Source organism: Melozone crissalis, unplaced genomic scaffold (genome assembly GCF_028551555.1).
Source record: "Melozone crissalis strain CALT ecotype California unplaced genomic scaffold, PUWL_Pcris_2 ptg000018l_1, whole genome shotgun sequence".
NCBI lineage: Eukaryota > Metazoa > Chordata > Aves > Passeriformes > Passerellidae > Melozone > Melozone crissalis.
The window spans coordinates 34,230,497-34,253,831 of NW_026535796.1; the positions used below are offsets into that span (position 1 = coordinate 34,230,497).

Below are 23,335 nucleotides of genomic sequence, written 5' to 3' on the forward strand. Positions count from 1 at the left end.
GATACCAGTTTCCAGACACCCTCCTATTGCACACATGGCATTTTTATGAATATTTCTTATCCAAGAACTCTTCACAGCAAACCAGGTAGGGAGATGCCAGGCCAGCTTGGCTGATTCAGATCTATTTAAAACTGGCACTGAGACAAGAACCTTTAGTGAGAGGAATTTAAAACTAAGAGAACTCTGCTGGATGGTTGGGCATGTGAACAGGCTCCCCAGGGAAGTGGGGAGCCTGCCAGAGCGTTTGAACAATCCTCTTGGGCACACAGTGTTACGCTTGGGGTGTCCTGTGCACAGCCAGGAGTTGGATGTCCATGATCCTTGTGGGTCCCTTCCAACTCAGGCTGTTCCGTGATTCTGTGTTGCTTGGCTTCTTTGCTTGAATTTCAGATTGTGTCTGGCTCAGTACATGTCTTCCACTCCCCTTTCAATCTTTCTGCTCTCTGGCACATGGGACTTAACTGAAAAGTTAGTCAAGGAAGATCTGGCAGTGCTGCTGTTGGCAGCTGTCTGTCAGGGATACTTTGCCTGGGCAAGATTCATCCTTTAAAGCAAGAGGGCTGTGACTTTCTTGGTCTAAACCTTTTGTATGCATAAAGATTTCTTTATTTGCTTGCTGCTGGAAAAAAAAAATAGAATCTTCTCTGTGAAGAATGTAGCCAAGTTGGGCCATGAATGTCTTCAGTGCTGGAAATTTGAGTTTTCTCAAAATTCAGCTGAGAAAATTTTCCTGTTTGGTAGACTATCTAAAAAGGAGGAGGAAATTTCACGTCTGGACCATCTGTTTCTTTTTTGATATTGAGATAAAGATGCTGGTGAGTAAAGAGGTGTCTGCTTTCATTTAGCGTTTCGATAAGTTGAAGATGCAGAGACTTGAAATTGAATAAGTTTAGGAATTTTGTTTCTTGGTACTGGTACTTAGTTCAGAAAAACTCTTCAATCAAATTCTGAATTTCAAATGAGAATTTTTCATTATTAAAGACAATGTACTCCTTAGTGAAGTGACTTATGCTTCCCATTACAGTTTCCTAAAACTTCTCAAGCTGTTGTGTTAGAAACAGTGTGAAATAACTTGTTAGAATGTTCTCTTCAATAAATTTCTGATCTCAGCTCCACTAGACACGTAGGTGTGATTCTTTGGCAGTCTCACAATGCTAAAGATTCTGGCTTCTCTGTAAATATCTTTGGATGGATCATAATTTGAGCAACAATTAAAGGCATTCTGATTCAGGCAGTCCACATGACAAAGAGAACAGAATCTCATCTTTTCTGAAGAAATCAGTAAATTGAGCAGTATATGTGAGAGATTTAAGCACAAGCACAAAAACTCAGCCCCAAAAGTGATTCTTCATTGACTTTACTGTTCTGAAGATTCAGTCTTTTGATGAACACATTCCTTTCTAGTAAGGAACTGTGTATAATATCTCCAGGAGAGTGAGATTTGGATTTCTACTATCAGTGATCCCCCTAGCCCTCTGTTTTCAAAATTCCTGACCAGAAAATCCAGGAAGTTTAGACTTATCTCTTAGGAACAATTTCAACAAAGGTTGCCAATTAAGGTTTTTTTGGAACAGTTGTCTTTCATAGAGATTGATTTTGCATATTGGCAATTTGCTTATCTTTCTTCAAAGCTGAAAAACCTCAAGGAGGAGCTGTGTTTTAATGTGGAATTAGTTTTGCTAAAAAGTCAATGGGAATAATAACTTCTCTCTTACCAAAGTTCACAAATATATTAATTTTTTATTTTAGTTTCTACAAGTAAGCACATATAATACATTTAAAGGTATTAAGTAAAATTTGAAAACCCAGTTTTAATAGCTGGATTGTTCTGGTATATTTAAAGAAACTTGGATCCAATCCTTCTTTAGTAATTAAATATTTTGTTTTTCTTTTCAGGACATTGTTTGCGTAACTCATTTTGCTTTTTTTCAAAGGTCAGAGTGGTGTTTTTATTTGTTTCTGAAATCCCACTTTACTGCTGATGATAATAACGTAAATGATTTAAATATGAAAGTATCCTCTATTCTAAAGAGAACAAAATATATACATCAATTTCTAGGTTGTTTTGTGGTGTAGGGGACAGACTATGGTTCATGTAGTGCAGAGGTTTTCTCTACTGATATTTTCTAAATAGAAAAAAAAGAAAGGTTAGCATTCTGTGTTCTCTAACAAATTGCAAATCCTGAATATGAGTGTAGACATTACTGAGAAGCATTTCTGTGACAGTGAAAAGAGCTGTGGTCCTGGGTGTTTTGCTGTTTGCATGTTTCTGTCTGAAGTTACCTAAACTCCTGGTATCCTGTAACACTATGAATTGTGAATTGTTATGCTTGTTGCTATACAAGGCATAGTTGTTTGTGTATTGTTTGTCAGAATCTCACTCTGGTGTTTATGGTGTATATTGTTTGGTAGCAAAACCAGGTACTGACTACTCCTGTCATTTACTTCCAGTTTTTTTCTAACACTGTTACCTTTATGTGGGGGCTTGCTTATGGTCTTACATTCCAACTGGTCTCTAGAGCCTTAAACACTGTCAACATGAAGGTTGCAAGTGTTGCTGCCTTCAACATGAAGGTTAACCTCTCTGCAAGTGTTTCTGTGTTCTCCTCAAGCCTTCTGGAGGCCTTGTTTGCACTCTATTTGCCTGTACTGCAGATGAATTTTCTCTGAAATGTGTCAGTTACGGCCTTTGAGTTTGCTCTATTTAGAACATTTGCTGAAACATCAAGAAAGGCATTGAGAATAAAGAAGCAATATATAATGGAGATTTCTTGATGGACACTGTTGTTATTTTCCTTGCTTAATGTATCTTATCTGTGATAGGAGAGAAGTCTTGAAAGGACATTGTTCCATGAGTGGCAGGAGTATTTTAGCCTGCCCTTTTAAGGGATTAGTATCTGCATCTTTGTGTTCATGCTCAGAATTACATGCAATCACTTCGTGAAATTCCTGGGGTGGAGATTCCATGGTTCCCATCTGTGTTTCTGAGTCTGGGACCTTCTGACTAATTATACCATTTTCTCTGTACTTGTAGGAAACAATTTCATTTTGGCTCTAGAAAAAGGGATTGGGTTGGAATGGAATATGGGATTGCATAACTTTTTTCATGTTTAACCACAAATTCCAAAAATGAAAGCTATTGCACTTCCTCTGAAGATACCTACTCTTGGCTTTTGGTTTTCAGAGTCAGTAGAAATATTCAAACCCCATATAGAGTCCAAAAAGACCTATCAATTGAAAAGCTTACCCAAAATTTGTTATTAATGAATCCAGCAAAATTGCATCTCTGAAGAAACAGCACCATTCCTAGATGCCTATTCTCAATCCCCAAGTGGAAAAGAGGGGTATAATATGCACTTGGGATGACCAGCTGAGCTGGCACATTGCATCATAGACTTCTCTGTCCATGCTGGAGGAGAAAACATCACAAACATAGGTGCCTGGTCAAATGGAGATAGGAAAAAAGCTTTTAAGCTAAGTGCTGCAAACAAAACTAGTGCTTACAGTCTCTGCCTCTTATCTTACAGCTGTAGGTAGAGACAAATCTCATGAAAAATGCTTTAGTCAGTGGGTGATCAAGTAAGTTTTGTGCAAGGTGAACATCTTCTGCAGACAGGACCTGACAGAGAGGGATCATTCAATGAATACTGGACAAGTCTTGGAACTGCATTTTAAAATGTGCTGTCTCATCTCTTGGTACCATACAATAAAATTATCTTAACATCCTTTTACTCATCTTCCTCTAATGACAAACTTTGTCTGTCATCAGATGTATCAGTTTCCTGGAGAAAGATTTTGTTGACCCAGTTGACCGAGATAAGTCTGAGCCTTTTCTGTAGTTTCAGAGAATTAATTACAAATCTCCTGTTCTCAATACTTAATTGTTTCCTGTCAGCTGGCCTTGGTCAGCATGCGTGTTGCTGCCTGCTGGGGAAAAGGAGATAACTGAATGATTTGGGGCTCTCCCATGATTTTCCACTGCACCACCTGTTTTGGAAGTGGTTGTAGAATTGCCAAACATGCTGAAGTGGTTACATGTACCAGCTCCTAAAGAAGCTGAATGGGAGGAGTGGTTCTTGCCTGATGGGTTTTCAAAGAGAGCTGAGACTTTGATGTTCTGTTTTAGCAGCTGCTGGATATAGTGCCTCAGCCCTGTGCAGCACTTGTGCCCCAGCCTTCAGGCATGGTATTCTTCTTTGCACTGCCAGAATGGAGAGAAGAAAATAAAATAAACCAAGAGTGTGGGCATTACCAGCAGTGTTGCTTTGTTACATCTTACACTTTGAGTTCTAGTACTTGGTGTCTCATGCCAGGGAGTACCTTGGACTTAATTGGGTCTGTTAGAGTAAGAAATTTATTTCACTTCAACTTTCTTTGCCTTTCTAATTGCTTCTTCCTCACCTCTTCTGTTTTATGTCTGCTTCTGAAATAATGGTAGTAATTTTAGTCTTTTGTTCTGTAATGGCTGCATAAAATGGGGGGAGATTTACATGTGTGGTGCACCAGAATTCCTTGCTTAGTCTAGAGGGACTGGATCATCTTTCCCATAAGGATTGAGGGAGACAGAGCACTGTAGTGGCTGAAACAAGGCTTCTTGTAAAGCCTCTGTTAAAGCAAGAACAGACAACACTCCACTGTATCTGCTGAAGGCAGTTTGCTGGGAATTTCCCTTCTACTCACTTAACTCTTCACTGCCAGATATAAGATGTTGTATCTCATTTTATTCTGTTAATATTGAACTTCTTTGTGGTAATGTGGACTCCTCTCTGATTTTGCTTGTTGAAATATTGGTTTACTGGAAACACTGGAGGCTGAGCTCTGTTTTCAGGTGAAGAGGCTGGTAGATTCCAATTGTAGGAGTGGAAGGGAGACTGTATTCTGTGTAGTTTAAAACAGAGAGGCCAAAATTGTGGTAAACTGGAGTGGTCTCTTTTGGCAAGGCAATACACTTCTGTGGTATTTATCTCTAGAGGACAGAGTCAAAAAAAAAAAGTGGAGGTTCTTGTTCTGCAGTACTTGTTTTTCCAGGTAAGGCTGTATAAATAAATACGAGCCTTTCTAGTCTTTTCTTGCAGTTCTTTGTAATACAATTCTGATCAATGTCATCACCCAGGCAATAAGGGGGACAGGTGTACAGAAGTTTTTGGGAAGGAAATGTCACTACTGGTTTTTTGTCTTTGTTCTAGTGCTGGCTACAGAATTTTTAAATTTTTTCTCTTCCCATATTAAAAATCCATAACACCTAAATCAAAATGGAACCTACCATACCATTCTGAAATTTTTCTTAGGCTGAATTTTAGCTATCAACAAAAAACAACATATTTGCTCTTTTCTGAAAAGTAGTTTCCTTCAAGTAGGGTGTCTCTTGAGGATTCTCAGAAGGAGCACTACAGACCTGGAAAACTTCTGTCACTTTTGGCCTGAGAAAATTATTGCTAGGAATTTGTGCTATCTTGGTTGAAATAATAAACACTTTTGTAAAGTATCTTCCATTTTCTCTAAGGATGTTGGGTGGAGTGAGGGAAAAATAGCACTTTTTGCAATACAAATACAGTGCTTTGTGGCCCTCAACGAGGCTTGCAGTGATTTAAAAAAAAAAAAAAAAGCTGTGAAACAACTAGCATCACACCTCTGGTGTTGCCTTGCTGTCAGTGTGCCATGCTGCTCTTAGCATGGCTGAATGTCTATATCATGATAGTACCCATCTGTGGTGTCTGTATAAGTAGCCTTTTTTTCTTGTCTTTTTTAATTTCCTGCAGGATGTGGGATAGGATGATCTTGCCTATGCAGCATATACAGTCACTGAGCCAGCTTCTTCAATAGATAACAACCCATGCTAGATTCTCTGTGTATCTGAGCATATTCCACCAACATCCCCTGGCTATCTTTTACCTAACTTTGTAGCAGACATTAGGAAGTGTGTGCTGTCAGATATAGTCACTTCCTCCTTTAATCCATTGTTAAATGTTCAGGGAGCCAGGGCAGGTGAGTCAATCTTTGTACAGGAGGTGGAAGTAGAAGAATTCTCCCTCAGCTCCAGCATAAATGAACTGCAAAATGAGCCTGAGGAAGAAAAAAAAATCAGTGTAACAGATGGAATCACTCTCAGATACAGTCCATTTTGTGTTATACCTTGTTACCTTAGAGAAATCCCCTTGAAGGATAAGGAAAGCAGAAACTATGTATACATATGGAATTGAGTTTGTAACACTGGGCAGATAAGAATGCTGGAGGCTCCACTTTGGCCAACATGTGAGTATTGTCAAGTTCAGGGGACTGTGCAATCTATCTTTTTATTGGCAAACTAAGTCCGTTTCATTACATTGGATGTAGGTTGATAGGATTCAGTTGTTTAAGGGTAGAAGTCTCTTTAGGACCTTTACTTTGCCCTTGTATTCCTTGGGGAATTATTCAGCAACAAGAGACTTAACCACAAGCCCCCAGCCTCACAGCAAGGACCCAGATAAGTGACCTTCAGTTCTCGTTTTGTATCTTTTGTCTTCTTTTACTTTATTTCAGCAGCTAGATATTACACAGCTTCAGTTGTGTTACTGAATGGTAGCACAGCAGATGCATCTTATGGGTGCCATGCTGTTTCTCTGCCTCTACCTGGAACATTTGTATTAAGATAACTGTGGCCAGCTGGCTTTCAGGTGACACTTTCCACAATCCCTGATTAGATGAATTTGTAGATGTTTGCTCAGTAAGTGCAGAACAGATTCTAGCCTTCCCTTTAGGTGTATGTAGGTTATAAATGTAAAGTATTGCTTCTTTTGTGAAGTTTTTTTATCTGGCTGTAATTCTTGAAATGTACAGTCATGATGTCAGGCAACTGTATGCTTCAACTGCTTTGTCCCCATAGACCATCTAAGCTGCCAGATTTATCAAATCTTCTCTAAGAGACACTCATAAGAGTTTTCATCTACCACGTAACAAGGTGGAAGTTGTACTGGATGCCAAGCCAAGTTAGTTGACATCCACTTTAATTCCAGTGCAAATTTTGTGAAATCCAGCGGCTTGATGTGCTCTCCAGAGGTTTCAGTATACTAGGTCTTTAATATTTAGACAACAAAATAGCCAAAGTAAAGTACATGAGATGTCTCTACTACTTGGTCAAATGGCACTAAAAATTTGTTTGGGCTCAAGTGGATTGATATCTGGACAGCACAACCCTAAGGAATCCTTAAGGCCCCCCCACTGTAACACCATCCTGTGCTATGTCTTTTGGGATACTGATGTGGCTGGGGCGTTTAGCTCTGGGCAGGGACAGGGCTTTGAGTACTCTTCCCCCATCTCATGAATCCTAATTCTGAAAAACTCAACAGCCTGGTTTTGTTTGTTTGTTTATTCTTCTCAAGTGCTCTAGATTTCACCAGTTTAGCCCAACTGTAACTTTTCACTTGCCTCTTGGGATTTAAAGAGGAGCCTGAGCTGCTTTCTTCATTCCCCCTTTTCTTACTCATTGGGATCTTGCAGCTGTTGCTTGAGCACATATAGCAAAGAGCACCACACTCCAGGAAAGCTTACACAGGAGGAAGCTTAATGGAAAATATGAAAGGGAAAAAAATGTGTTTGATGGACTTTTAATATAAAAAGGGGGTAAGAAGAGAAAAGGAGGAGGGGGAGATTTATTTGCTGTAATAGGAACCAAATGTTGGCTGGGACAGCAGCAAGTCTCACTCTTTCCCTGTAAACTCTGTGAACAGCTTTTCAAAGGCATTATGGGGTGCAGGGCTAATTTAGTGGTCCTGACTTAACCCCTGCCTCTCTAGAGAGAGATAAGGAGTATGGGTTTTCAGGAGAGACTAGTGACTGTAATTCAGTCAAAAGCATATTCTAGACAGATAACAGTGCCCATTTGTTGTTTTTATCCTTGTGTGCTACTTCTGCTATCCACCCATAAAATGCAAAATCTGCTTGCATAAAGCACTAAAAAAGGCTTTCTGTCTAGAAAAAAATAGAGTCTGTAAGTCTTTTTCAGTTTGGTTTTCAATAAACTTGTCTACAGTGAAAGAGAGAAAGTAGAAGAATGTTGTTACAACTCCTCTTCATCAACTTGGTCCACTTGATTCATGCTAGGCTTTTGCAGTGGAACCTCCTCAGTGAGGAGTACCTTTCCCATCTCGAAGTTGTGCAATACTGCATCTAATTTTCTGTACTTTGGATTCTGTGAAGTGTGTGTATTCACATCAGGAAACTCTGCCTGGATTAGGATAAGCGATCAAATTCAAGATGGCACTTAACATGTGTTTTTAGTCTGAATTACTTACCTTAATAAAAACAGATCCAGACAGTACAGTGAGGTAAATTAATTGTGTCCACCTTGCTCTGTCTGAACTTCCTTAGTTAATTAATACTTTAAAATTGGGAGTAGGGTGTGTGGGACCACACAACACAGTTCAGGTCGTTGCATGTCAGAGTTAAGCAGGTAATCCCCCCAAAACTGCCTTATGATAGCAAAATGATACCAGCTTTCTATTTTAGTCTTACTGTATATATGCCTTGCTGTTAAATATTTTTTGCAGGCTCTAACTGTGTTTGCAGGTGTGGAAATGTGTGCAAGAAACATGAAGCCAGAAGAGCCTTCCACTCAGTAAAGCTCAACCCTGTGTTTGCTTCCACCCACTTATTGAGGGTGGAAAGGCTTGTGATTTGCTTAGTCTCACTTGCAGGAGATATGCTCAGTTACCTTCCTTACCTTTCCAGTGACCTGATGAGCCACAATGGGATGAAGACACTGAACTTTGTACTCAGCTGATTCAGCCTTTCTTGATTCAGCCTTTCTGCTAGTGAATGTCAGAGCTGCCGTGTGTAAAGAGGAGGAAAAACAAAAGTGTTGTTTGTTAACCTGCCTAGTATTCCCCAGACCAGAGAGACTGACAGTATTTTGTAACAGGCACAAAGGGATGCTACTAGGGTCCCAACAAAAATTGTCTCCACTAAAGGGTAAAGATTAGATTTAATTTGCTGAGACTAGCATGTTTAGTGCTTCTGACTGATAATGCCAGCTAAATCCAGGAGTAGCTGAGATAGGTTAGGCCTTTCCTGAAGAGGTTATCCAGTGCTCCATAATCTCATTCTGCCCTTCCCCTCCTAGAGTATCAGAAGGCTGTTTTGATGCACCTCATTTCTAACCTAGCAGGTTAGACACTTAACACTCATGATCTTTCCTGTATATGGAGACCTAGGATGTAAAAGGCACTTAATTCCCAATCTCCATTGCCTTTGTTATAAGAAAATACTGATGTTCCAAAACCCAGGTTTATCAATGACAAGGAAACAGCAAGAATAATTTTCATAAGCTAGGGAGCAGGAAATAATTTATCCAGCAACATACCAGAAAAGAAGGAAGCCTGTGGACTTTGATAGTAGTTGTAGAAAAAAGTGAAGAGCAAGAAGGCAGTGGGCTTTCCATATATAGCTATTGTGCCTGCACATCTGGAATAATAAAGTGGAAAAAGTTCACAGAAAAACAATGTGCAATCAAGGCCAGAAGGGACTGAGTTGAGGAAAAAGAAGAGAGCTAAATGTGCCAAGGCTGGCTGAGCTCAAAAGAGGGATGCATAGTTCCAGTAGTGAAGGCTTAGTCCTGAAATAAGAGGAATGTCATATAATAAAACAGTGAAAATGTAAGTTTAATTGGGAATGCTGGGGGAAATTCTTGACGCTGAATATGTACCTGCTTGTGGAGTTGTGCAGCTGAGTGTGACACATGGACTCCTACAGCCACTGTAATGTTTTGATCCTGCATCACAAGGAGATAAGCTGGATGCCTTTACTCACATATTTGTTTCTGAGTAAAATTCTTACAACAATATCAGTTCTCTCAGCTGAAAGGGGGAAGTGCGAGAATAGCAGAGGGGGACTCTTGGCAATTGCTAGATATTATGCATATTAAAATGTTCTGGAATATTTGAACTGTGCCTCTGGTAGCTCTTAGAGTTTACCTGTGAATGGATTTGGAAATTGCAGTTAAATGCACAAAACTTTTCATGTTTTTTGCCTAAACCAACTCAGTCCTGAGGTTTTGCATGTGAATATTATACATCTTCTGTTTTCTCATGACACAAATATACTGATGGTAAGAGCCCCTTCTGTAAGTAAAAGTAGCTTGAGCTACTGGGAAAAGGGAGAGAAGAACTAAGGCTGAAACTATTTCATGATGCCTTGTCAATAATAGAGGAAAGTTTGATTGATGGTCTGTGACAAAAACTCCCCTGTATCTCTGCACCAGGTCTACCATGGGAGACTGTGCTTTTCATTTTGAACTGGATTTGAACCCAAAATGCAGTTCTGCAGGTTTCTTGTGCCAATGCAGCCTTAACAAGCCTCTCATTAACTTTAGAAGCTTTTCCTTAGCTTCTTTTGATGAGTATAAAAGTAGATTGCAGGTCAGGTGATGGCATCCTCATTTTATACAGGCCAGCTGCTTCCTGCCCCTTCCCTGTCTCCAAGTACCTGTACCATGGGGAGTTCTGGACAGCTCACAGTGCCTCAGATCTCCAAAATCCCAGGCTTAGCTCTTACAGAAATATTCAAAATGCTTTGTTTGCCCCTGGTGTTTTGTGAAACTGTTTTTCTTTACCTTTGTAAGACAGCTCACGCAATGTTACAAAGCAGGAGGTTTTCACAGGCTTGCATGTTCCAGCAAACAGCCCTCCAGTCCTTGCTGAAGTGTAGACTCTTGCTGACTAAACTGCACCAAAGTCACTCTTTCATAGACACTCCTGATAACAGCAGGAGCAGGCCAGGAGCAAACCATTCTCAAAGACTTGATGCTCTGTTTTTCAGTTTTTAATTTATTGCTTTTGAAGCTGAGGGGAAGGAAAAAGGAAGAAAGACAAAGTAAGGCCTTGAGGCAAGTGAGAGGCCCAAAACTCCTGCATCCTAGCCAGGACCCCAGCATCCTGGGCTTCATCCCACTCTGTTTATCATTGCTCTGTAGCCAGCCCCAATCTAGGACCTATTGTTAGGGATGGAAGAAGCACATAGTGTGCCAAAGAAAATGTTTTGTGTTTTTCAGAGTGCCTGAACATAAGTCAGCAGGATGCTGGGAGCTGCCACACTAGACAAAATCATCAGTTACTATGCCAACTACTTTCTAGCAGCTGGTGCTCACCAAGGATTTGTACTGCAAACTTCTTAGACTCATAGCATCTGAATGCCCTGTGGGAAGGAAACTGGTGCCCAAGGTTGTCTTGCGTTCTATGGCAAGGTGGGAGCACTGATTTATCAATGCACTGTGTTCCCTTATTGCCAGCAGTGGCTCTTGTTCCTCCATAGCTCCAGTCTTTACAGGAAAGGACTGTACTGATGCAAAGTAATTTCTTTGTCAGCTTGTTTTCTTGTTTAGTAGGAAAGTAATATTTTTCTCAGTTTGCTAGATCTCCAGACACACTGATTTCTGCTGTGATCCTATCAGTTCTCACAAACTAAGTAGGCTTAAACAGACGAATATTCTTCATGAATGCTGAAGTTTCATTTACACAATAATTTGAGCCAGTTTGCACTGCCTTTCAATAGGATGTAGACACTTTTCAAGTATTTCAAAAGTGCTTGCTTAGTGAGTGATATATGGAGAACACCAGTGTACTTCATGAATTGGTATTGTTGCCTGCCACACAGGAATTGGTATCAAGCAAGTGCCCAGCTGTGCCATTGGAAGAAGGCTTCAGCTGAAATATAAATGTAAGCCTGATGTGTCATTCTTTTAGTACAGACTTGCTGTTTGTCCTATAGTTCTTTGTAACTATGAGGTCCTCAGAGACTGGTGTTCTGGGATCTGATCTTGTCTACAACTTCAGTCCTTGGAATTGTCTTCAAATTATTTTGAAATGGAAACAGAAGCCGGGTCTCTCCTTTCTTGTAAGAGCTGATACTCGCATCCCTTCTGTATGGAGACTGGATTTCATAGAAATCTTTTTTTTTTCTGAAATCAATGAAAAAATGCATTAATGTTTTGTTAGTATTTTAGTACACTAACATTAGTTTCTAGTATGGGTGTAAATAGTTGATTACATAAAGGCTGCTTACATCAGAAAAAGGGCCAATGGATTGGAAAAGAGAACTAGAGTAGAAAGGGAGTTTGGAACCAGAAAACCTGGAGATGAATGTATGGTGTTCTAGCACTTTTGGACTGGATCCCAATCATAATCGCATGGTGATTTGTTGAAGATGGTCTCAACAAGCAAACCTGTACCTTTTGTGGTACAAAAAACTGCAGCAGAGTGGTTTTATTCTGTCAGTAATTTGGAAGAGAGAATTCTGGCCCAGCCTTTGTGAAAACTACAGTTGAAAGAAAGGAACACTGTGGGTTTCTTGCCAATAACACTGAGTAGCCTGAAGAGCTGCTGGAAGGACAGAATCTTGCTTACAAAGGATGGGCCATAATGCCAAAGGCTGAGATTTCCTGTGCATAGTGAAGGCCTGAATCCTGGCCAGGTCTCTAAACTAAGCAACTCATAAATAATTCTGAGCAAGCTGTGAGAAGATTGCTCACAACCAGCCTGGCTGACAGAATGAAACCAAATCTTTTCTGGTGGCACAGTCAGGAATTTGTATTTCCCATTTGCATGTGTGTGCATCTTTGCCTAAATCTGTTGTCTCTACATGTGAAGAAATGAATATTCAATCATTAGTGTTCAAGCAATAATCCTGAATTGAAAACACGCAGGTCTAGGAGTATGGACTCTACAATTCTCATTGGGGTGTGGAGGTTTTTTCTGGTTATTTTTGGCTTTGCCTGAAACAGTCTAAGTTTTGAGAAAGCTTTTAATTCAGTTTGAAGTATTTATCCAGTCCTCTTAACAAGTGAACTCTTTAATATCCATTAAGGTATGAGGTCCTCTACTGGTTTTTTGCAGTCTTCATTATGGTGCTGAACAAGCTGTAATTTCCTGAAGCAGAACTAATTTCTGCTTCAGGATGCAGAAGTGTTGCCATGCTGTAATAAATCATCCAACAGGAGAGACTGAGGATAGGAGATGCTCCATGATGCATTCCTGAGAGCGTGGCAAATAGACTGAGAGCTGGAGCCTGTCTCTGGCAGCAGAGTGTAGAGTTTCAGATCCTAAGCCTCTTCTGTACCAGGGTAAACATCACCTTATAGATGTAATATCAGCACTTGATAACATGTTATGTGGGGACTGAAGGAAGCTGCAGATGAAATATCTCTTTATGAAAGTGATCCCAAGACTGGCAAATGCACTGGCTTGCTGTTGTCAAGTATTGTATGTTTATATTATAGAAGGTTGAAGTTATGTTTTGCAGCATAGTACATAAATGCAGAATAATGCATTTACTTTGATTTCTGTCTGTAAATAAGGAAAACCCATAGAAGCCAACAGAAGAAGGATTCTGCAGGCCAGGAGGATAAAATCTGCTTAGGCAAGCAACAGTGTTTTCAATATAGTGTCTAGAAAAAAAGTAAGTGGTTTTTTGTTGTGTCATGTGGAGAGAAGGTATTGGAACTGCAGGGAGTTGTGTACGAGATTGTTGTCCAAAAAAATCTTAGCCAAAGTTTTGTAGTTTTGTTTGTTATTTTTAAATTTAGTTTTTCCTAAAGGTTTAATAATGTAGTTGCAACAGCGTTTGCCTGGGTAATATAAGCCAAGTTTACCTGGGCAATACTATGTCCATTATATTGGTTGAAATTGAAAAAGTGAATTAAAGCAAGTTAGAAATCCTGTGAGAGAATTTGAGATTTCATTGAATTGGACAAAGATTGGAGAAAGGCAGCAATCTTGGTGCATTTTTAATAAGTCAGATTTAAGGATTTGTAATTCCATAAGTTAATCTTTTGCTAGATACCTCAAAACAGAAGAAATGAGAATCAGGGAAATGTTACTAAAATGTTGCCATTTAGATAGTGGCCCACATAGTGCTGCAGTCATTGCGCATTATCTCTGTGCCACAGAATCTGGCTCTTGGCAGGTCCAGTTTTAGTGGAGTTGTTGTTCATATCAGTTTTGTCTCCTCCATTTTGTCTTCACTGTTATATTTTAGAAGTAATCACTCAGTCCTGAGCTTCTTAAGCATTCTTTTGGATCAAAGGATGAGTTTTATGCATTGCAGGTTCTGAGCTGGAGGTAGATATGGGAGGAGTTGGAACAGATATTAGTTTCTAGAATGAATAATATAACTTGAATAAATAGCTTAAAGAGTGCTTGAGTGAATTCTTTCTGAATGTTTTAAGGGTTTGCAATGACAAAGCTTTTGAGGGAAGGAGCAACATATTCAAGGCAAGCTGAGATGTGTTTAAACAATCTAGATTGTAAATTGTCATAGGTTCCTGAAGCAAAGAGATTGCAGTGAACTCCCTTCCCAAAGCCATGACCTACACTCCAAACCGTGGCATGAAAGACACCAATTATCTTTTATGTCCCTGTTAAGTATGGTGTAGATAGGAAATACAAGGGAGGCCTGCCTTGGAAATCCAAAGGACAAATTTGGAAGGAGTGGTTGAGAGAAACATCAGAGATCAACAGACACTTAGGAAGTTCAGGCCTTGAGGCTTGAAGGTTATATTAGCCAGAGTGTCAGGATTCAGTGGTTCATACAACATCTGTGTTGTGAGCACAGAATGTGTGAATTGCTGGGTCGTTGTAGCCTCTTCAGGACACCTCGTGGTCCTGTCAGTCCTGAGAGCCACCTGCTCTCTGCAAAGCCCCTCAGCCTTGTGTAGAAGTGTGTTGGTGCTGCCGTCTCTCCAGGGCTTACAAACTTCAAAGCAAGCTGGTGAGCTTCTGTTGGTGCTTATCATGTTGCAGGCCACAGCTGAACTCCTACCATGTAAGCCTGGGCTGCCAGAGCTCCTGTCTCTTTGCAGAAGGCCTTTTGTCCTCTAAGAAAAGCTGGCATTTCTCTGAGGATGAAAGAAACGAGCCTATCTCACTCCCCCCAAGCCTTTTGGATTGTAACTGTAGGGAGTCAGTACGTATCCTAGTTCCAACCTCACCCAACCAGTCCTTTATCCTCTCTGGATGTTGTACTGCATGTGTATTTCTATTCTCTTGTCACTGCAGCATGGATGTGCTTAGTGTAATCCTTGTGTTACTGTATTAAAGTCTCTACAAATCTAAATAACTACTTATCTCATTAGGAGTGGGAATCAGCTTTTTTTCCTGCTGTTATTCTGCCTGTCTTCAATGCTAATCAGCCACAGAAATGTTCCAGTTTAGTGTTTTTAATTTCCTTTCCTTTTTTCTCCTCAAGAGAATGTGTAGTAATATAGTCCCAGCCTATATTCAAGAAAGTGCTTAGCAGGAAGCAGTTGGCACATGACACCTCTAGCAGGTGTTGTGCTTGCTAAAGCCATGTAATACAAATTCATAGCTGGCTAAATATTAAGAGATTTCTTTGAAGCAGCAGTGCCTTATAGGTAGGAGTCCTTAGATGCAGAGTAGTGAAAATTTGGTCTCTCTTCTTTCCTCAGGGCTCCAGAGAATCATAATTTTGCCTTGGAAGGAGAGATGGAGAACAGTGTTTACAAGGTGACACGGGGTCCTGTGGCACATCCCAGCTATCAGCTTCAGTTTGCTGTGCAGCAGCTTCAGCAGCAGAAACTTCAGTTGAGACAGCTGGGGGAGCAAAACCAAGCACGGCAACAGGTAACTAAGAAGAATTCCTGCCTGGGATGTAGCAATGCTGGCCGAGTCTTAGATGTGAAAACAAACTCAGGGACAGTGCGGATGGCAGAGATTTTGTCAAGGAAGTAGCTCTTAAAGTGGGTTGCAACAAAACCAGTATTACCTGCAGTGATTTTGATAGCATTTTGATACTATGGTTCCCAATACCTTCTTCCATTATGCTGGCATCTTAAGAGCTGGAGAATGTATGAAAAAGGGCTGGTGTTATGGATGTTCTGGATGACTCCTAGGTGCCAAAGGTGGACCACTGTGTGTGCAACAGCATTTTCCTTCTGCTGGGAGAAGCTTTCAAGGTTATAATGACTTAATTGATACACTTGTTACCTTCCTTTGTTATTGTGAAGAGAGAGAGATGTATTCTGAGTGATGTCCAAAATACTTCCCTGCTGAAAGAAAGGAAGCCTTTGGGTGATGAAACCTTCATTCAAAACAACTTGGTCTCCAGTAGCAAGGAGCTATTTGTTAGCAGTCTGGCATGACTGGACTCCCATGAACAGACCTGACACATGGAGGTCTGGACATCCACTCTCCCTCCTGTGAAGCAGATGAGTCATTAGTCAGGGCCATTGGGAATAGGTTATAGGCAAATTAGGAGTAATCCTTTTCTGGGAATATCTTGAAAGAGAGGCCCTTCTGCTTTTTGCTCCTTGCTCTCCTTTCAAGGCCCTTACTTAGCTGTGTAGTTACCACCCTCAACTTCTCTCACAGTCTTCTTGCTCTCACTCACTTTCTTTCATCTCTGTCCACTGGGCTCTGGGTGGGCAGATGTGTCTGCTCACAAGTTCAGGAAAGAGCCATAAACTGGCTTGTGCTTGTGAGGAGGCTGGAGCTGGCCATGGGGCCTGGCTGAGCCTTCTTCTAACTGCTGACATTGAGCTGATGTTATTCTTGGCCTGGGGCAGAGCCATTACTCAGGAGTTTCTGTTAAAATGATTCTTTGTTAAACCTCCTCTCACCCCCACCACATCCCCCATCCTTTCTCTCCCTCCCTTCTCCTTCTGAGCCAAGCATTTTGGAGTTGCTGTGTTGAGGCCATTGCCATGCTGCAGGGCTCAGGCTGCACTGAATTTGATGTTATTGAAGAAAAATACTTGCTGAACATGGGCGCCTTCAGACTTTCTGTTATGAGTAAAATGTCATCTTAAAATTATTGTCTTTTGGACACTTCCTGTCAAGACATTGTGTGGAGCCAGCCAACCCTCCTCTTCCAATAACAGCTGCATCAATCCTCTCATGCCCACTCTGCCAGTCATGACACTACCCTTTCCTTCCCTTGCACCCTCTCTAGCTTTCTATCACTGACCATTCTGCTAGTTAGCTTCTCAGACTTTAGTCCTTTAACTTGGCCCTTATAAGAACTGCCTTCTTTTTTCTGCTGCTTATGCATTCTCTGACCTACATCTTCCCATTTACACTGCTTTGACTTTTGCACCATCCTTTCATGCTGACCCTCATTTGTCCTCCCCTTTTAGGCAGTGTTCATGTAGCTTTTCCTAGCCTGCATAGCTTTACCACGTTTCCTTGTCAGTGTCACCTATGCTACCTATCTCCCATTGCCTGCTGTTTTGTTCTCTTCCTTCTCATGTATTGAGATCTACATCATCCTTTGTTGTCTTGCCTGTTACATTGAGATTTGTGAGTCTCCCCTCAGAAGAAGAAATATATCCCTCAAGACTGAAGACCTATCACTTGAAAGAGTGTCATCATCTCTCTATTTTGGGGAATGTGTGCAGGATATCCCTGAGACTGTTTCATCTGATTGTTCAGGTTCTTGTTATGGTTAGAAGGCAGACTAGCCATTTGTCAATAGCTGAAGTACATCTATTAATGAATATATCTTGAGCTGCTCTCTGAGTGTGGTATGACCATGCAACGTGACTAGGTGCCAGTCTTTGCTTCTGTCTCTGGCAAAGGGACTAGTTACACATGTAACTACATGTATGTGATCAAGTAACAGAAGCACCATTATTAATAACACAGCAAATGCTTCTCCTGTACATTAACCTGCTCAGTATGTTGGAGATGAGATGAAAAGCATGGCTTTTTTAATCAAGTATTTGTGTCATAAGAATCCCTCCATTTACCAGGCAGTAGATCTGTCTTATCATGTGTGTAAACATGAAGGCTTGTTGTGTGCTTTGTTGCAGCACCCACTCTTGGTTGAACATTTTCCAGACACATAAGAATGATGATGATTTCTCCAGGCATTTAACGATCTGTGGAATATCAAATACTGTGTGGGTGGAGGAAGAGGAATTCTAACAAAGTTTTCACTCATTGTATGCAGAAGCTAGTTCACACAGTGTAGTATGGTAGGAATAGACCTTTGATTGCAGAATAGGTACTTGCTTACTTGGATTAAAGTGGCTGGATGAGAATCTAGCAAATAGGTGGAGTGATATGGACCAGGAACAGACACAGTACAGACCTTGAGAAAAGTGAACAAAGATAGGAAGGGGAAGAGTTTTAAAGTAGAGACAAGAAGCTTAAATCTGATATCAGTAAAACCAAGGAACAAGAATTAAACAAGAATTAACAAAGTCAAACCAAAAGACAAGAAAAACAGGCTTATAGCAGTATTTTTCATGTTTAAAGGAGACTTCATGTGACATGTTATGACCTAGATGTTATTATCACTGCTGCAGTTGGCAAGACAGTTAATATACCATCATTGTTTATTCTCTAATTGTTTCCTGTACTGGAAAGATGCCATTAGCTGTTAGGGAGGTTCCTTCTTTGTGTGGCTATGTTCTGTCTGCTTAGCCTAGCATCTACTGGATTTAAAATTTTATGCCAAACATTTCACATGGGAAAAAAGCTAAATTAAAACAAGGGAAGTACAATTGTATGGTGGAATGATCCCTGTCAGTCCTGCTTACATCAAACAGACTCCTGTTAAGTAAGACATGAATCATGTTAATGAGTTGTGTGGGCAGTTACGTGATCACAGTTTCAATCACAAGTTTAAGTAGATTTTATGCTGTAGAAGATTAGGCTGAGTTAATATGAAATAATTCTCCTCTCAGTCATTTAAAAATTGTATGTCCTCTGAAATATTCCTCATTTTATGAAGTTCAGCAAATTTTTTGTCTTTTCAATATTTCTGATTCCCTCCTGACATACTTATCATTTATTTAGATATGACTGGAAATGCTGAGTACTGTGAATAATATTCCTAGTGTTGTTAGAGCTATATTATTACTGCTTAAGGATACAGGGCATCTTTGAATGCAGCCTCATCATTAAACTGTTTTCTAAACTGTTGTATATTGAACTGCTGTCAGATTTGCAGTATCTCTTTTCCTTCCTTCCTTTTCTTGTTCATTCTTGTTTTGCAGCTTTCTCCCTCAGATTGTTTTCCCACTAAATGTGCTAACTGCCATTTTTCCTATTTGAGTCTTGTGATACTGATGAGTCAAAGTCTCAGTGTAAGTAAAACAGAACAAGCATTCTAAAAGCAGTAGTCTGAGCTGATTTATACCAGCTGAAATTTTGTCCCCATGTTTCTGATCCTGTCACTATTATTAGACTTATGGTGACGCCCAGATGTCTTAACTATCTTTCCAATACAATGATACAGTCCAATCCTTGCCCCAGAGAGCTAGCAGTACCAAGAGAAATAAAACAGAAGGCACCAAGCCAACTGAATAAAGTATATTTTTTTTCTTGCTCTGAAGAATTTACCAAAGAGGACATGGTTCAGGACAGTCTGTGCATACCATATGCTTCTTCTTCTTCTTTAAGACCCTAAGATACTCTTTTTAGTGCAGTTTAACACTCTGGTGGTTAATAGTACATTTTGAGCCTGCTCTTTATTGCCACTTTGTAAATTTTCAATTCAACCAACCATTGTATCCAAACTGATTTAACTGAATGCATTAGTATGTTCAAAATAATTTCCCCTAAACAATTTATATGGCTGGAAAGGTCTTCCAAGGCTATTAATTCTCTGTATTTTTGCAATGTTATCTGAAACACAACTGCTTTTCTAAAAGTGGTTGCTTGTGTTTTGTTGGGTTTGCTCTTTCTTTTTTTTAACTTAGAACCTCTTTATTGTTTATTGCTTGTAAACATCTCAGTTTGCAGTGTCAGGGATTTGGACTAGCTGCACAGATCTTTATGCAATACATGTGCGTGTGCATCTGTCTGTCAGTTCTCATACACTGCTGAGTCTCTCATCTTTTTCAGATTTGCTTATCCAATTGAATGTGAATGACTTTGGGATAGAAATCTCACAGCAATGTTTCATACAAATTACATTAAAATCCAGAGCCATATATCTGGGAAGGGGGTTCAGCTACTGTTCCCATTAAGGCAATAGCCTCAGTATGAGGCCATTCCTAATTAGACAGCACAAAATCCAACACAAGAATGGCCAGACTCATGAAGGGAGGCATAATTTGGGGTATGCTTTATATTAGATACTGTAAGACAGATTTTTCAGGAAATGAGCTTCATTACCTCCTCTGGTCACACAGTGAACGTGTTTCTGCTTGCAACATTTGTTCCATTACTGTGCTGGGGGTGGGTGTTAGATACAGGGATGGTAAGTGCCAGGAACATTCTTTCTGTTTTTGAAGAGCATTATTATATCTGCTTTTCTTCAAAGTACTACACTACCTCTGCTTTTAATCACTAACAGCCCCAACTTAGCTGCTACCTATACTCTTAGATGTTCATTGTCCTTACTGACAAGGTGTACACATTGAGATTTTCCTATTACTTTTTTTTTTTGTCCAAGGAATACTTTGTGTATGGTGTTGTAGATGTTGAAACAAGAAAATATTGCTTCAGTCTGTGATGTAGGGAAAAATACTTTCAGTCAGTTCTTTCTTCATGGGCAAGACAGGGTTAATGCTGTTCCTCCTCCCCAGAAAATTATGCACCAGAATTAACTCACTAATAATTTACAGAAATTTTAGCTAAAATGTCTAACAGCTTTTTTAGTATTTTTCAGATTTGTAGCTCTAGAGACTTCTTAGGGTAGCAAATATCTCCTCAATATCAAGTTAAATCTGCCAGCTTGGGAACTGTAATTGAAAGTTTTTCTCTTGAAGCAGCAATAGTTGTAGAGTTACAGCTACATGATTCAGGACTGCATCTGTCAGGATTTGTCAAGGCTTCTGCTTTCCCTAAACCCTTAGTTTTCAGAATCATGAGTGATAAGGTCTGTCTCCTATGTTTTGGATGTGCTGAAAGCTTCCCAACCCTTCCTTTGTGTGGTCAGGCTCTGTTCTCCCCAGCTGTCCTCTTTATTTGCACAGAAGCTTCTCCTGGTTTCCCGTCCTGTCCCCATGGAGTTCACAGCAGGGCAGTATACTTTGTAGCTGAATCCAGAAGCCGTGGTCCTTGTCAGCTTCCAGTCTCCCCGTCCTTGCCTGGAAGACAGCCAGAATCTCAGCACAGTGTGGAGACAAAGGCATTTTCAGAAGTCTCTAACCCCCAAGAAAAACATCCATGACCTTTCTTTAGGCAGGTTTCCACACAGTTTTTGCTGATCAGGCTTCATTAGAGCATCCATGCCTGCTGTTTCTTCAGTCATGGATCTCCTTGCCAGTGCATATTAACACAGGCAAAGAGTTATGACTGTATGTGTTGTGAGCTCCAGGATCTTAGTGATTTTGGTAACAAGAAAAAGAACTCCCAGGAAAAATGCATAATATTAAAATAACTTAAAGGAAAGATGGATAATATAATTTCACAGTGAAATGTCACTGCTGAATAAGAAGTGGGTGCAGTGACTTGAGAGTCTCCATCCCGACCCTACAATGTGTCAGGCTCTGAGATGCAAGAGTCTAAGTGCCAAGTTCCATTATAGTTTGTTTTTCTGGGGAGAGGTGGAGTGCGACTGCTATTTTCCAGACTACTGCGCTTGTACTAGTTTCCTGATTGAGAATCTGGAAGCTGCAATCAAGGTAGAGCTTCAGGGAAGGGAGAGGTTAAGAAGGATTGGGAGCCCAAGGGCGTGTTGTCAGTGAGCTCTAGTTAGGAAACAGGCCTGTTTTGGCTCCTGCACTTCCTTCTCTCCCTAGAGCTCTGCCTGTCAGAAACGCCTTCCCACACAGCGCTGCTCTGCCATTTGCCAGAGAATTGCGGGGGAGAGGGGCTTTTCCTGTCTGTGCGCTGAGACTCAGCCAGCTCTCAGCCTGTGGTTTGCTCTGGAGCCTGGAGCCCATTTGCTGTGGCTTTGTGTATTTTCCACGCGAGGAGAAACTGAGGACAAACTCAGTGAAGGGCACTCCCCTCCCAGGGTCACACAGAGGGCTCAGCTCTTCCCCTTATCTCCTATCACTGACCTCTAGATGCCAAATTACAGGGTTATGGTATTGCCTCTGTTCTGGGAATCCGACTGACTTCGAGGAAAGACAAAGCAGAGCTCCCAGCAGGTTGCTCCTTTCTGAAGAAAATTTAGCAGTCTGCAGAGCTCCCATAGTGGAAATATTCTCCACTCCCTGCTTTGCCAGGCCATTGCTCTGTTCTCCAGTGTCTCGTAACATGCAGATCCTTTTGTTCCCAGTGTCACATCTTCAACAAGCTTACTCTCCCACATGCTATAGGAATAGAAATATTTTCTGTTCCCTCATATTACTGGGAATTTCCTTTTTGTCAGTGGTGGCGTTAAAGTTCCCTTTTCAGAAGAAGGTACCCTAGAGCTTTTCTATTACTCCAAGCACCTACACAGTTAGACCAAATAAGTAGCATTGTGTCATCTTCCCCATAACCTCTCTCCTAGAACTGTGTCTCAATCCTACCTCCCACATAAAGAATAATTTAGCAAGATAACACAGAAAGTCAACGTACTGAAATATTTACTACTTTGTGAATAGAAGCCCACTGCAAGATTAGATTGAGTATTGGGCCTGTTGTTTTTAATCTGGAATAGTAGAATTCTGTGGCAGTAGTGAAGTTGTCTGCCTTCCTAGAAGCTACTCCTGGTTTCCAAGGGCATAACATTCACTGACTTAACAACGTAACTCTTTGTGTGGGACTTTGCCTGGAGCCCTGGGATTGCCTTCACCAGGCAGATATTATCCCTCACAAAAGTGTCACCCACCTCCATCCGCAGTCTCAGCAATGTTCACAGAGGTAATCACCAATTACTATGGGATTTTTTTCTTTTTTTACCCAGGCTGTTTTTGCCAACTACTCACAATCCAGCACCAGTCATATATCTATGCCAGCTGGCTCTGATGCCCGCAAGACATCAAATGCCACTTCTAGTATCCAGAAGGCAGCCAGTTTGCACAAAGTGATGCCATCCCAGAGTACAGCTCCTCAGCTGGTTCCAAAGCCTCCAACAAACCACAGACAGGCAGTGATCAGAAAGGCTGCAGCCCAGAGGATATCCAAGTAAGTTTTGTCTCTTCCATCCACAATAGGGAGTTGGCACTGGTTCCCCTGAAAATGAATATTGGAGAAGAAACTGTCTGCATCTGGCTCGACAGATCTTTTTGGCTGTGCTATCCAGGATAAATCTCAGAATAATCTGAGGTGTACATACTGAAATAAGCATTGCACTGTGCTGCAGTTATGTGTTTCATAGGGGTATGGAAGGTAACTGTAACCTTACTGTAAGGTAAGGACATAGAAACTGTCATTCAGTAATGTAAATACAGGCTGCTAGTGGCATTTTGGATGCCCAGGGCTATTCCACCTGACTTTCAGCTGCTCTTCCAGATGAGTACAGG

At 40.7% G+C, this 23,335-nt stretch overlaps 1 protein-coding gene across 2 annotated transcripts in view; it reads left to right on the forward strand.

Annotated features, from left to right (window-relative positions):
* TTLL5 (tubulin tyrosine ligase like 5) overlaps positions 1 to 23,335 on the forward strand; it is a 126,686-nt gene that overhangs the window by 83,570 nt on the left and 19,781 nt on the right. For both annotated transcript variants that reach the window (XM_054275833.1, XM_054275834.1), the window contains 2 exons: positions 15,434 to 15,608; positions 22,777 to 22,997. In XM_054275833.1, coding sequence (XP_054131808.1) covers positions 15,434 to 15,608; positions 22,777 to 22,997 — 396 coding nt within the window. The remainder of the gene's footprint in view (positions 1 to 15,433; positions 15,609 to 22,776; positions 22,998 to 23,335) is intronic.